Source organism: Schistocerca americana, chromosome 2 (genome assembly GCF_021461395.2).
Source record: "Schistocerca americana isolate TAMUIC-IGC-003095 chromosome 2, iqSchAmer2.1, whole genome shotgun sequence".
NCBI lineage: Eukaryota > Metazoa > Arthropoda > Insecta > Orthoptera > Acrididae > Schistocerca > Schistocerca americana.
Window position 1 is genome coordinate 311,871,980 of NC_060120.1, and position 16,345 is coordinate 311,888,324.

The following is a 16,345-nucleotide window of genomic DNA, read 5'->3' on the forward strand; positions in this document are numbered from 1 at the left end:
TCTGTTTTCACGTTGTTGAATAACGGCGACAGACTTTTCTGTGTCTTTTTTGCAGTCAGAGAAACCTTTTTAAAGAAAAGCTGTTTTTTCTTTGATCTTCTATTGCTTACTATGTAAATAGACCTAGTACAGCCATAGCAGAGCACAACGTCATTCGCTTCTTCGTAATGCAGCCACGGATAAGGCAGGCGCAGATCATTCCCATTTTATAAGATGTTTCCACCCTCCGCGAAAACGTGTGACAGGACGGGACAGAATGCAGTTGGAGTTACGCAGTCCAGTCACGTTAATGCGACCACCGCCTATGTTCGACGTCAACGTGCAATAGCCACTCACAGACGTCAGGTGGCAGCACCGGCAGTGGAGGGTCTATAAAGTGTGAGGGAGGGACGCGGACAACAACGCAGTCGTAGTGGTATGCGGAAGCAGAGCGATTTTCCTGACGTCCAAAATACACGATCATTAACTTTCTGGCCATCGGTGGAAGCATTTCCGAAACGGCTAAGTTTGTAAACCGTTCGTGTGCCGACTTGGTTAACGTACACGGTGCATGGCAAAATGGCGTTATCGAAAACCGGCGCCGAGACAACGGTGCTGCACCATGGGCCATAGATATCAGGGGCGAACGACGGCTGCGGGGTTGTGTTCGGCCGAGTAGACGTGCAACTGTTCAGCAACTGGCCTCCCAGATGAACCAAAGGACTACTAACAACGTCTTCTCAACGACCGTTCAGTGAACGTTTCTGCGTATGGGCCCCTCAGCAGGCGCCTGGATTGTACACACATGCTGACGATGATGGCTGGAATTCGCACGCCACTAAGTTGCGAACAAGCAGCCTTTTCGGATGACACGTGGCCGTTGGCGTGTACGGCGTGAAACACCTGAAAGCAAACACCCTACAAAATCGTCTGAATGGGTCCAGGCCGGAGTAGGGATCGTTATGGTCTGGGGAACGTTTTCGTGTCATTTTCTGGGTGATCTCGTCATTCTGGAAGGCTTAATGGATCAACATATGAATGCATCTGTCATTGGGGACCACGTCCAGCCCTACATACAGTTTGTATGTTCCTCGGCACGATGGCATCTACCAGCAGGACAATACAACGTATCAAACAGCTCGCTGTGTGCGTGCGTGGTTCTAAGAGCACTAGGATGAGTTTACCGTACTTCCCTTGCCTCCAGACCCCTCGGATTTAAACTCAGTCACGAAACCGTGGGACTACACAGATCGGGCTATTCGCACCATGGATCCTCAATCGAGAACCCCAGCGCGGCTGATCACCACCCTGGACTCGGTATTGCTCCATATCTCTGTCGGTACCCTCCAGAAGCTCACTCACTCTCTTGTTGCACGTCCACGTTGCAAAAAGTGGTTATTTTGGTAGCTGTTTGCATTAATATCCTGGGTCGTGTACAAGACGGTTACATAGTCTTTCAACTACACTACTGGCCATTAAAACTCCTACACCAAGGAGAAATGCAGATGATAAACGGATATTCATTGGACAAATATATTATACTAGAGCTGACGTGTGACTACATTTTCACGCAATTTGGGTGCATAGATCCTGAGAAATCAGTACCCAGAACAACCACCTCTGGCCGTAATAACGGCCTGGACACGCCTGGGCATTGAGTCAAAGAGAGCTTGGATGGCGTGTACAGGTACAGCTGCCCATGCAGCTTCAACACGATACCGCAGTTCATCAAGAGTAGTGACTGGCGTATTGTGACGATCCGGTTTCTCGGCCACCATTGACCATACGTTTTCAATTGGTGAGAGATCTGGAGAATGTGCTGGCCAGGGCAGCAGTTGAACATTTTCTGTATCCAGAAAGGCCCGTACAGCACCTGCAACATGCGGTCGTGCATTATCCTGCTGAAATGTAGGGCCTCACAGGGATCGAATGAAGGGTGGAGCCACGGGTCGTAACACATCTGAAATGTAACGTCCACTGTTCAAAGTGCCGTCAATGCGAACAAGAGGTGACCGAGACGTGTAACCAATGGCACCCCATACCATCACGCCGGGTGATACACCAGTATGACGATGACGAATACACGCTTCCAATGTGCGTTCACCGCGATGTCGCCAAACACGGATGCGACCATCATGCTGCTGTAAACAGAACCTGGATTCATCACAACAACGTTTCACCAGGCAACGTCGGTCAACTGCCGTTTGTGTATGAGAAATCGGTTGGTAACTTTCCTCATGCCAGCACACTTTAGGTGTCGCCACCGTCGCCAACCTTGTGTGAATGCTCTGAAAAGCTAATCATTAACATATCACAGCATCTTCTTGCTGTCGGTTAAATTTCGCGTCTGTAGCACGTCATCTTCGTGGTGTAGCAATTTTAATGACCAGTAATATAGTTTCTTCAAGGATTCAACAGTTTCATCTAGCTATAAGCAAAAATGGCTGAAACAAAAATGCTAACAGCATATTTGGTGACGTACGAGAAAGATTCTGAAAATTTTTGGAACAGTGTGGGTCTAAAAACAAATGAAATTTGTTTATATTTGGCAGCTACTTCTTAATGTTTTGTTAGTTGTCTGCAGTGTAGTTTGTTCAATCTACTTTAACAGTTTGTTAATTATCATATTTAAAGATTTTGCGTCAACCGAAAAATTAATTTGGCTACAGAACATTTTAGGGCTATGATTTCTTTATTTTAAATCGTCACTAATGCCTAAACACTGTAAAGATCGGGTTTGAAATGCCTTTGGGGAAGAAGCCCCTTCTAAAGAAATAACTTACAATTGGTATAGTGAATTCAAAAGAGATCGTATGTTTCTTAGTGATGAATTCCTTGAAGTATGGCCAAGAACTGCTGTTGCTGATGAAAATGTTGTCGCTCTTCGATCTGTGCTTGAGGAAGATCGACCGACATCTTATGAATTTATGCGGGCGACATTGAGCATTGGTATGAGTCAAATTCAAAATGTTTTGCATGAACAGTGGGACTTGAGAAACTTTGTTGTCATTGGATTCCACATAGACTTACCCCCGAACAAAAACAACACACTGATTGGTACAGAAAAACTCTGGAAAAACTTCAAGGTCGCACTTCAAATTTTGTTTGGAATACCGTTAGTGGTGATGGATCTTGAATTATCTCAACTGTCTTTCGGACAGATCTTAAGCCTAAAAAGGTCCGACGAATTCACAATCTTGGTAAGGAGACGGTTACTAATTTTTTTTCTAATACGGGGTTTATTTTTAGCACAGCACTAAAAGATAGACGTACTATTACTGTCGGATAGTACGCAAATGTCTGTTTACCCCAAATTTTTGAACAAGTTCGTGAAAAAAATGTCCATCACGCCAACGCATTATCGCATTCAGCAAATCAGCAATTCAGTAGATGGATGTCCTGAAGGTCAGCACCATTGACCCTCCACATTACAGCCCTGACCTAGCACCTTGTGATTTCTTTTTGTATAAAAAAAATTAAAGACAAAATGCATGGAATGGCTTCTTCGTCATCGGATGAAGCAGTGCAACATTATAAAAACCTGGTTCCTGAACTACTCGGCAAGATTGACATCATTGTTTTAAGGAGTGGTCGTATCGGATGTAAAAATGTATTGATGTCAAACGGGAATATCTTGGAAAACAAAACAAATCTTTTCTAAAGTAACACTTGTTTGATTTTCTAAAACTGTTCAATGCCCCCCATGTTTTCAGTGTCGTTATGACTGTGGATCACGTAAATATTCAAAGGAATTTGGGAAGCAGAAACCGTATCTGCTCCCACCCCCACCCCTTCCCCCCATCTCCGCCTTCGGTTGATACGCCACTTGGAAGGATAGGGTAGGAAATCGGTCGCGCTCTTCGAAGAATCCATTCCAACACTCGCCTTACGCAATTTAGGGAAATCACGGAAAACCTAAATCAGGATTCTCGGGCGGACATTTGAGTCTCCGTCCTTCCGAATACGAGTCCAGTGCCTCGTCACAGCGTCACGTTGCTCGTGCCCTGTTCTTCGTGGCCTTCCTCAGCTTCGCTGTGCTGTATGTCGATTATACTTCCACCTTAATTTTTCTGAGGCAGCCTCGGCTAAAAAATGTTGCGTACCAATGCCCTCTTTTTCTCTAAATATATAGTAGATATTTGGCCTTTTTTTAGCTCAAACTGTTGTCTGACGTGCCGGCCTCTGTGGACGAGCGGTTCTAGGCGCTTCAATCGGGAACCGCGCTGCTGCTGCGGTCGCAGGTTCGAATGCTGTCTCGGGCACGGGTGTGTGTGATTTCGTTAGGTTTAAGTAGTTCTAAGTCTAGGGGACTGATGACCCCACATGTTAAGTCCCATAGTGCTCAGAGCCATTTGAATTTTGTTGTCTGACGTCATTACCTGTGTCTGAAGAATTGCGCCTCTACAGCAATTCTGCAAGAATTAAATTCTTTATATGCAACCTCAACAGCTCAAGAACACCACTGAATATCTTTGCAGAAGGATCAGTAACAAACGAACGACTTTTCCGTGGCGCTTTAGGTTCGGACTTAATTTTCACAGACCATAACTTCCGTTCCACAAAAACTGCCCGCTTTGTTGACATACTGCAAAATGAGAACTTCTATTGAATGTAAGCGCCTGCAGACTCGCAGGTCTTGAATCCCATAGACATAAATCTGTGTTACTCTCGAGGATCTTACCCACAAATTGTATCAAGGCAAAGATGGGACAAGCAGCGCTGAAGCTATACTAAAGAGGTGCATTGCTGCCCAGTGAGCATATTTCCTACTGATTTTGCATCCGTATGTTAATGACAGTTCTTATCAATGTAACACATTGCTCCAAATGTGGTAGTTGGTCTTTGCTGTCCTTTTAACTTTCGTGTTAATAATGTCGATACACATTGTACGAAAAAAAAGCCCTGTACCATGAAGAAATTATCCGAATGGGACGGAAACCGGTAGAAGTGATGTACACGTACAGACAAACAAATGATCACAATTTCAGAAAAAATGGATAATTTATTCAAGAGAAAGAACAAGTTAAGCAAATCAATAACGCATTGGTACACCTCTGGCCCTTGTGCAAGCAGTTATTCGGCTTGACATTGACTGATAGAGTTGTTGGAAGTCCTCATGAGGAATGTCGTACCAAATTCTGTCCAACTGGCTCGCTAGATCGTCAGAATCCCTTGCCGGTTGGAGGGCCTTGCTCATAATGCTCCAATCGTTCTCAACTGAGGAGAGATCGCCTCCCGCTGTGGCCGAGCGGTTCTACGCGCTTTAGTCTGGAACCACGCGACCGCTACGGTCGCAGGTTAGAATCCTGCCTCGGGCATGGATGTGTGTGATATCCTTAAGTTAGTTAGGTTTAAGTAGCTCTAAGTTCTAGGCGACTGATGACCTCAGATGTTAAGTCCCAGAGTGCTCAGAGCCATTTGAATCATTTTGAGGAGAGATCCGGCTACTGTCCTTCCCAACGTAGGGTTTGGCAAGTACGGATATAAGCAGTAGAAACTGTCACCGTTGCGGGCGGGCATCATCTTGCTGAAATGTGAGCCCAAGATGGCTTGTCATGAAGGGCAACAAAGGGTGCGCAGTATATCGTCGACTTACCACTGTGATGTAACGGTGCCGAGGATGACAAACTAACAGGTGCTGCTATGAAATGAAATGGCACCCCAGACCTTCACTCCTCGTTGTCGGGTCGCATAGAGATGGTATCCCACGGCTGTGTGAGAAGTCTCTAGACACCTGTTCGATGGTCATTGGGGCTCAGTTCGAAACAGGGCTCATCGCTGAAGACGATTCTACTCCAGTCAGAGAGATTCCAAGCATTTTTTCTGAAACTGTAAACATTTATTTGTCTGCACATATACGTCACATCTATATATATCTGTCTTTTTTTGTCTTAGAGTGTATTTCATAAACTTTTGTTTTGTGTTTTGATATTATGTTACCCAATACCTAAAAACTGTAACTCAGTATGTGATTGTTCCTCAGCAGTTGGAGAGCAGTGTAATTGCTTGTGTTGCAGTCACTGCGACTTGCGGCCAGGAGATTTTCAACAACGTGACGTACTTCGTGAACCCGCACTTCCCAGGCCTGTCGTCGTCTTCTTCCACGTGTACAATCACCATCAAGAAGGTGGTACCCAACGTCAGTCAGCTGCGGCTCGACTTCGTACACTTCAGCATGGTTAGTACCCTGTCCAGTTCGTTCTTGTCACGTATTACTAACGGCCACACATCAGCTGTTGCATTTATGAATGTTGTGCGTGGACGATGGTGGAAAAGAAAAACAGATTAAGAGAAGAACAAAATAAAGGGGCTTACCAGTGAAGATACTGCGCCATTTTGTATTGGAAACCTCAAGCGGCGTGCTGAGGTACTGTGGCGACGGGATTTTAATGTGTACCTGACTGCAGACATGTACCAGGTGGATATAATTCAAGTGCAGCTACGCACGGAGGTCCAGTGTTGGCTGTAATTATCCCATGGCAGTGGAACTTTGTAGATATGCTAATTTGTTCATGCGGAAAAAGAAATTAGTTCCAGTTTTGGCCACCAGGTGCAGATCTGGGGCTGTTCAGCATCTCTTCGACGTCTTCGGTACTCACACTGAACAAATTGTGTAAGTGGTGGTTAATAATACCATCAACATTATATCTTTCTCACTCCTTTTGGGCTTTTATACCCACGTCATGTTCTTAAACCATTGTATATGTAAACATTTCTGTACGTCTTTCTTTCATCCACAGCACCAGATTTGAGATCGATGGGCAAAATTGGAATTAACTTTATGCAGCGTAAATAAGAGCCGCATTAACGCATTTGAATATCGAGCAAATTTTGCTGCCATACGAAAATTACAGCCCACACTGGGCGTCTGTGAGCAGCTGCACTTTAATTATGACTACCTGGTACCTGCAAACAAACAAAATATGAACTGCATCATTTTATTTTTGAGGAAATAACTAACACTTTTTGACTTCACTGCGTGTTTATCTGTGTAATACATGAATAAACATTCATTTTGACTCATCAAACATCTGAAACAAGAGACGAACCGTAAAATCAGGTGAAATAGTAAATGCCAAACCAAAATTATACATTTCAGTCCCGAAATGCAAAACAAAATTGTTGGTACACGTGGAGTCACAACAGTTTTAGAAATTTGTTATTGTCCAAAATTCACATTACAGTCGCAAACGTTTAGCACTGCACTGAATTATATTTCCCTTCTTTATCCTGCACAGAAAAAAAGAAATAACGTAATTCTGGAACGAAAATGAAATACAACTTTACGCATTATTGTACATTTTGAAAACCCAGCTGATAAATGTTTTTTCGTATAAAGAAAACAAGTGTTTAGAAAATACAGTCAGTTTGCGCTATTATTGTTTCAGGAATAAAAAATAGTACATTAAAAAAATTAAGTGCATACTGAAACTTACGAGGGCATGCTGAAAAGTAATGGCTCCGATTTTTTTTTATATTGAAACACTTAGAGTATTTTGACTAAAACAAACTATATTAACATTCTACATCTTTATTCTTCAAGGCTACATATTTATTCCTCGACATAGACACGCTGGCAACTAACGCGTTGCTCATGACGAGAAACCATTTTGTTGATATCGTCACCGTAGACTGTTTGACTTCGTTGACGGATCCCCAATCTTACCTCTGCTTGCACTGCTTCATCACTATTAGAGTCAAGGTTCTGCGTCGTCATGCAGAAGGAGAGGATGCTCCATTTGTGACGAACTGTTCGCATTCGAAACTACAGTACAGCACTCTGTTTCTCAAGCGCCGATATAGTTGCGTTCCACACCGCCATGTTACACGCTACAATTCGGAGCCCTAAAACAGCGGCAGAAGTCTGTAAATAAGTGGTGGTGGTGGTTAGTGTTTAACGTCCCGTCGACAACAAGGTCATTAGAGACGGAGCGCAAGCTCGGGTTAGGGAAGGATTGGGAAGGAAATCGGCCGTGCCCTTTCAAAGGAACCATCCCGGCATTTGCCTGAAACGATTTTAGGGAAATCACGGAAAACCTAAATCAGGATGGCCGGAGACGGGATTGAACCGTCGTCCTCCCGAATACGAGTCCAGTGTGCTAACCACTGCGCCACCTCGCTCGGTGTAAATAAGTAAATATGAAGAATAAAATGGTTCAGATGGCTCTGAGCACTATGGGACTTAACAGCTGAGGTCATCAGTCCCCTAGAACTTAGTACTACTTAAACCTAACTAACCTAAGAACATCACACACATCCATGTGCGAGGCAGGATTCGAACCTGCGACTGTAGCGTTAATAACGTTTTTTTTTTTAAATTAAAAAGCTTTAAGGGTTTTCACGTAGAACTAAGAAATGAGAGCAACAAGTTAGTGGGAGGGTACGTAACAGGGTAAAACTTAATGACAACACATTTAGCATACAACTGCATCTGAAACATGGAGTTACAACTATCTTGAAAATATGAACACGTATTAAAAAGGAAACAAAGGTGAAAGTCCTTTCCACATCTGTGCTCAAGAATCCACGTCACGGAACACCGCGGAAGATACTTCTGGTGTCATTACCTTGTTACATTCACGAACGGTGGGTGGGGAATATGATTGCAGGTAAACTTCTATATGAAAGCTATTTTCTCTAAATTTCTCTGTGTGGTCATTTCACGAGAAGTCTGTGCGAGGAAATATGTGTAGCCCGACTCTTGCTGTAACTTATAATAGCGGATTTTCAACAGCAAACCTTCCAGTGATACACGTCGCCCCTCTTGTGTCGCCTGCCACTAGCGTTTGTTGTGCATCTGTGTAACGCTCTCGTGCCGACTACACGAACTCGTAACGAAACGCGCCACTCCTCATTGGATCTTCTCTACCTCTTCTATTAATTCAATTCGGTAAGGACCTGGGACTGATTTGTAATACTTTAAGGTTCGGTCGAACACGTGTTTCGGGCCTCTGCGGTTCTTCCTAAAGCCCCTTACAGTCGTCTGGCATTGTTGCAGTCCTGTAAATAACGCGTCGTCTACGAACAGCCCAATTGAGCTGTACATATAGCGCAACAGTTATATAAGTGCAGATATTTTTAGATGTGGCACCTTAATATATATATATATATACACTCCTGGAAATTGAAATAAGAACACCGTGAATTCATTGTCCCAGGAAGGGGAAACTTTATTGACACATTCCTGGGGTCAGATACATCACATGATCACACTGACAGAACCACAGGCACATAGACACAGGCAACAGAGCATGCACCATGTCGGCACTAGTACAGTGTATATCCACCTTTCGCAGCAATGCAGGCTGCTATTCTCCCATGGAGACGATCGTAGAGATGCTGGATGTAGTCCTGTGGAACGGCTTGCCATGCCATTTCCACCTGGCGCCTCAGTTGGACCAGCGTTCGTGCTGAACGTGCAGACCGCGTGAGACGACGCTTCATCCAGTCCCAAACATGCTCAATGGGGGACAGATCCGGAGATCTTGCTGGCCAGGGTAGTTGACTTACACCTTCTAGGGCACGTTGGGTGGCACAGGATACATGCGGACGTGCATTGTCCTGTTGGAACAGCAAGTTCCCTTGCCGGTCTAGGAATGGTAGAACGATGGGTTCGATGACGGTTTGGATGTACCGTGCACTATTCAGTGTCCCCTCGACGATCACCAGTGGTGTACGGCCAGTGTAGGAGATCGCTCCCCACACCATGATGCCGGGTGTTGGCCCTGTGTGCCTCGGTCGTATGCAGTCCTGATTGTGGCGCTCACCTGCACGGCGCCAAACACGCATACGACCATCATAGGCACCAAGGTGGAAGCGACTCTCATCGCTGAAGACGACACGTCTCCATTCGTCCCTCCATTCACGCCTGTCGCGACACCACTGGAGGCGGGCTGCACGATGTTGGGGCGTGAGCGGAAGACGGCCTAACGGTGTGCGGGACCGTAGCCCAGCTTCATGGAGACGGTTGCGAATGGTCGTCGCCGATACCCCAGGAGCAACAGTGACCCTAATTTCCTGGGAAGTGGCGGTGCGGTCCCCTACGGCACTGCGTAGGATCCTACGGTCTTGGCGTGCATCCGTGCGTCGCTGCGGTCCGGTCCCAGGTCGACGGGCACGTGCACCTTCCGCCGACCACTGGCGACAACATCGATGTACTGTGGAGACCTCACGCCCCACGTGTTGAGCAATTCGGCGGTACGTCCACCCGGCCTCCCGCATGCCCACTATACGCCCTCGCTCAAAGTCCGTCAACTGCACATACGGTTCACGTCCACGCTGTCGCGGCATGCTACCAGTGTTAAAGACTGCGATGGAGCTCCGTATGCCACGGCAAACTGGCTGACACTGACGGCGGCGGTGCACAAATGCTGCGCAGCTAGCGCCATTCGACGGCCAACACCGCGGTTCCTGGTGTGTCCGCTGTGCCGTGCGTGTGATCATTGCTTGTACAGCCCTCTCGCAGTGTCCGGAGCAAGTATGGTGGGTCTGACACACCGGTGTCAATGTGTTCTTTTTTCCATTTCCAGGAGTGTATATATATATATATATATATATATATATATATATATATATATATATATTGTCTCTGCGTCTAACAGTATTCTCACAAACACGACACGTAATTTACTACCAGATGTTATCTCCACGGTCGTAACTGCGTCAGTAAGTGGACTACATCTGTTAGTATAGGCTGAGCGTTTTGCGTCCAAGAGTCTACATTTCACAAAAATTCAAAGTCCAAACGCCCAGAAAAGTTGACGGGCGTCATCATTCAGAATGGTACAAATGGCTCTGAGCACTATGGAACTTAACTTCTGAGATCATCAGTCCCATCATCAACACATTTCGTCACTTGACCAGCTGCCCAGGGGAAAAAAAGCATTAATGGCTCGCTCTTCTCACATGTACAGTACTTGGCGGTACCAACCAACATAAAAACATACTACTCCTAATGTCTATAATTATTAGTCTGCAAATGAAGTAAATACTGATGTAATATTCTTTAGTAAACTGTCCTCAGTCACCAAGAAAAATATCTGCGCTTATAGCCTTCATACCCTGCATACAGGTTGTTCCAAAAAAGGTCTTAATACCTTGCATACAGGATGTCCCAAAAACGTTAGGGACAGGTTCCTTATACAGAAATAAGTAAAAACTGTCAAGGAAACAGGGGGTTCAAAAATGGCTCTGAGCACTATGGGACTTAACTTCTGAGGTCATCAGTCCACTAGAACTTAGAACTACTTAAACCTAACTAACCTAAGGACATCACACACATCCATGCCCGAGGCAGGATTCGAACCTGCGACCGTAGCGGTCGCGCGGTTCCACACTGTAGCGCCTAGAACCGCTCGGCCACCTCGGCCGGCGGAAGCAGGGGGTCTAAAATACATACCTTACGAGGTACGAGCACTTCGATAGTATGAAACCTCTTCTACTGCAAGGTGGAGTCTTAAATGCATACTTTAAGGGCTATGAACAGTTGTTCATCTGCGCTAGTGTGAAACACATCTCTTATGCTTAACAAGTCCTCATAGCTGTTAAGGTATGCATTTTAGAGCCCATGTTTACTGGAATTTTTTTCTTGTTTTGGTCCATACTACCTCCGCCCAAAATATGAAAAGCAAAGAGCTTGCAGTAGAAGAGCTGTGTTTCATAATATCGACGAAGAACAGGTGCTCATATGTCTTAAGATACGCGCTTTGGAGCCCTTATTTTCTAGACTTTTTTCCCTCTTTTGGAGAAAGGAACCAGTTCGTAAAGTGTCTCAGTGTTTCTTTTTGGAACCCCCTGTATAAGAAATGTAGATATGGCTTTGTTTGCCGTGAGTCCTTTCTGGGGAGTTCAGCCACCTGTGGCTGACTTGCGCGTCGATGGTGACGAAGACACACACACATGCAGTCGCGAGCGGAGAATATCCCCGCTGCGACCATGAATCGAACCTGGGGCCCCAAGTCAGTAACGCTAACCACACCACGAGCTGCTGATATACAGGGTGTTACAAAAAGGTACGGCCAAACTTTCAGGAAACAATCCTCACACACAAAGAAAGAAAATATGTTATGTGGACATGTGTCCGGAAACGCTTACTTTCCATGTTAGAGCTCATTTTATTACTTCTCTTCAAATCACATTAATCATGGAATGGAAACACACAGCAACAGAACATACCACCGTGACTTCAAACACTTTGTTACAGCAAATGTTCAAAATGTCCTCCGTTAGCGAGGATACATGCATCCACCTTCCGTCGCATGGAATACCTGATGCGCTGAGGCAGCCCTGAAGAATGGCGTATTGTATCACAGCAGTCCACAATACGAGCACGAAGAGTCTCTGCATTTGGTACCGGGGTTGCGTAGAGAAGACCTTTCAAATGCCCCCATAAATGAAAGTCAAGAGGGTTGAAGTCAGGAGAGCATGGAGGCCATGAAATTGGTCCGCCTCTACCAATCCATCGGTCACCGAATCTATTGTTGAGAAGCGTACGAACACTTCGACAGAAATGTGCAGGAGCTCCATCGTGCATGAACCACATGTTGTGTCGTACTTGTAAAGGCACATGTTCTAGCAGCACAGGTAGAGTATCCCGTATGAAATCATGATAACGTGCTCCATTGAGCGTAGGTGGAAGAACATGGGACCCAATCGAGACATCACCAACAATGCCTGCCCAAACGTTCACAGAAAATCTGTGTTGATGACGTGATTGCACAATTGCGTGCGGATTCTCGTCAGCCCACACATGTTGATTGTGAAAATTTGCAATTTGATCGCGTTGGGATGAAGCCTCATCCGTAAAGAGAACATTTGCACTGAAATGAAGATTGACACATTGTTGGATGAACCATTCGCAGAAGTGTACCCGTGGAGGCCAATCAGCTGCTGATAGTGCCTGCACACGCTGTACATGGTACGGAAACAACTGGTTCTCCCGTAGCACTCTCCAAACAGTGACGTGGTCAACGTTTCCTTGTACAGCAGCAACTTCTCTGACGCTGGCATTAGGGTTATCGTCAACTGCACGAAGAATTGCCTCGTCCATTGCAGGTGTCCTTGTCGTTCTAGGTCTTCCCCAGTCGCGAGTCATAGGCTGGAATGTTCCGTGCTCCCTAAGACGCCGATCAATTGCTTCGAATGTCTTCCTGTCGGGACACCTTCGTTCTGGAAATCTGTCTCAATACAAATGTAACGCGCCACGGCTATTGCCCCGTGCTAATCCATACATCAAATGGGCATCTGCCAACTCCGCATTCGTAAACATTGCTCTGACTGCAAAACCACGTTCGTGATGAACACTAATCTGTTGATGCTACGTACTGATGTGCTTGATGCTGGTACTGTAGAGCAATGAGTCGCATGTCAACACAAGCACCGAAGTCAACATTACCTTCCTTCAATTGGGCCAACTGGCGGTGAATCGAGGAAGTACAGTACATACTGACGAAACTAAAATGAGCTCTAACATGGAAATTAAGCGTTTCCGGACACATGTCCACATAACATCTTTTCTTTATTTGTGTGTGTGGAATGTTTCCTGAAAATTTGGCCGTACCTTTTTATAACACCCTGTATACAGGGTGAGTCACTTAACATTACCGCTGGATATATTTCGTAAACCACATCAAATACTGACGAATAGATTCCACAGACCGAACGTGAGGAGAGGGGCTAGTGTAATTGGTTAATACAAACCATAAAACATGCACGGAAGTATGTTTTTTTAACACAAACCTACGTTTTTTTTAAATGGAACCCCGTTAGTATTGCTAGCACATCTGAACATATAAACAAATACGTAATCAGTGCCGTTTGTTGCATTGTAAAATGTTAATTACATCCGGAGATATTGTAACCTAAAGTTGACGCTTGAGTACCACTCCTCCGCTGTTCGATCGTGTGTATCGGAGAGCACCGAACTACGTAGGGATCCAAAGGGAACGGTGATGGTCCTTAGGTACAGAAGAGACTGGAACAGCACATTACGTCCACATGCTAACACCTTTTTATTGGTCTTTTTCACTGACGCACATGTACATTACCATGAGGGGTGAGGTACACGTACACACGAGGTTTCCGTTTTCAATTACGGAGTGGAATAGAGTGCGTCCCGACATGTCAGGCCAATAGATGTTCAATGTGGTGGCCATCATTTGCTGCACACAATTGCAATCTCTAGCGTAATGAATGTCGTAAACGCCGAAGTACATCTGGTGTAATGTCGCCGCAGGCTGCCACAATACGTTGTTTCATATCCTCTGGGGTTGTAGGCACATCAGAGTACACATTCTCCTTTAACGTACCCCACCGAAAGAAGTCCAGAGGTGTAAGATCAGGAGAACGGGCTGGCCAATTTATGCGTCCTCCACGTCCTATGAAACGCCCGTCGAACATCCTGTCAAGCGTCAGCCTAGGGTTAATTGCGGAATGTGCAGGTGCATCATCATGCTGATACCACATACGTCGACGCGTTTCCAGTGGGACATTTTCGAGCAACGTTGGCAGATCATTCTGTAGAAACGCGATGTATGTTGCAGCTGTTTGGACCCCTGCAATGAAGTGAGGACCAATGAGGTGGTCGCCAATGATTCCGCACCATACATTTACAGTCCACGGTCGCTGTCGCTCTACCTGTCTGAGCCAGCGAGGATTGTCCACGGACCAGTAATGCATGTTCCGTAGATTCACTGCCCCGTGGTTTGTGAAACCCGCTTCATCGGTAAACAGGTAGAACTGCAACGCATTCTCTGTTAATGCCCATTGACAGAATTGCACTCGGTGATTAAAGTCATCACCATGTAATTGCTGATGTAGCGACACATGAAACGGGTGAAAGCGGTGACGATGCAGTATGCGCATGACACTACTTTGACTCAGTCCACCGGCTCTCGAAATGTCCCGTGTTCTCATGTGTGGGTTCATGGCAACAGCAGCTAACCCACCAACTGCACCCGCTTCTCCTGTGACGGGCTTGTTACGGACCCGTTTGCGTGCTACGACCATACCTGTTGCATACAGTTGGCGGTAGATGTTTTGCAATGTGCGGCACGTTGGATGCTCTCTGTCCGGGTACCGTTCTGCATACACCCTGCAGACTTCAGCTGCATTTCGTCGACACTCGCCATAGATGAGTATCATCTCCGCCTTTTCAGAGTTCGAATACACCATGGTCACAGTTCCTACAACACTACACTATCACAGACGTCTGGTAACACGGTGTACTACAGTTGGTTTGTGTGCGGAGACGAATGCGGAATAACGATAGCAGCAAGCGCTACATGCGGACACTGCGACAGCTAGACCAAACCACAATAGTGCACTACAGCCACACTCCTAAACACGGTCGTCATCGTAAACATGTCCCTGCAGATGCTGCTCGCCGACCGTGGCCCGTGTTTGTTACAACAAGCAACTGAATGTCGGAGGTTTCAAGCGTCAACTTCAGGTTACAATATCTCCGGATGTAATTAACATTTTACAATGCTACAAACGGCACTGATTACGTATTTGTTTATATGTTCAGATGTGCTAACAAAACTAACGGGGTTCCATTGAAAAAAAAACGTAGGTTTGTGTTAAAAAACATACTTCCGTGCATTTTTGTATGGTTTGTATTAAACAATTACACTATCCCCTCTCCTCACGTTCGGTCTGTGGAATCGGTTCGTCAGTATTTGATGTGGTTTACGAAATACATCCAGCGGTAACGTTAGGTGACTCACCCTGTATAGCGTGACGGTCATGTAAGTGCAGATATTTTTAGATGTGGAACCTTAATGCATACAAACATCAGTGTCTTGGTTGTTTTATCTCTGCGTCTAATAGTCTTCTCACAAACACGTCACGTAATTTACTACCAGATGTTTTCTCCACGGTCGTAACTGCGACAGTAAGTGGACTACATCTGTCATTATAGAGTGAGCGTTTTGCATCCACTTGTCTACACTTCGTCACTTGACCAGCTGCCTACGAGAAAATAAGCGTTAATGACTTGCTCTTGTCACATGTACTTGGAGATACTTACTAACCTAAAAACATACTACTCCTAATAGCTGTAATTATTAGTCTGCAAATGAAGTAAATACTGATGTAATATTGTTTAGTAAACTGTCCTCCGTCACCACGAAAAATATCTGCACTTATAGCCTTAATACCCTACATACAGGGTGTCCCAAAAAACGTTAGGAACAGGCTGCTTATACGAAAATAAGTAAAAACTGCCAAGGAAACAGGGGGTCTAAAATGCACACCTTAAGAGGTAAGAACACTTGTTCATCTTCGATAGTATGAAACAGATCTCTTCTGCGGCAAGGTCTTTGCTTTCCATATTTTGGGAAGAGAAAGTATTGACCAAAATAAGAAA

The 16,345-nt window shown here is 45.3% G+C and overlaps 1 protein-coding gene across 1 annotated transcript in view; it reads left to right on the forward strand.

Annotated features, from left to right (window-relative positions):
- Positions 1-16,345, forward strand: part of LOC124595813 — a 224,719-nt gene that overhangs the window by 126,230 nt on the left and 82,144 nt on the right. The window contains exon 4 of the mRNA XM_047134705.1: positions 5,997-6,157. Coding sequence (XP_046990661.1) covers positions 5,997-6,157 — 161 coding nt within the window. The remainder of the gene's footprint in view (positions 1-5,996; positions 6,158-16,345) is intronic.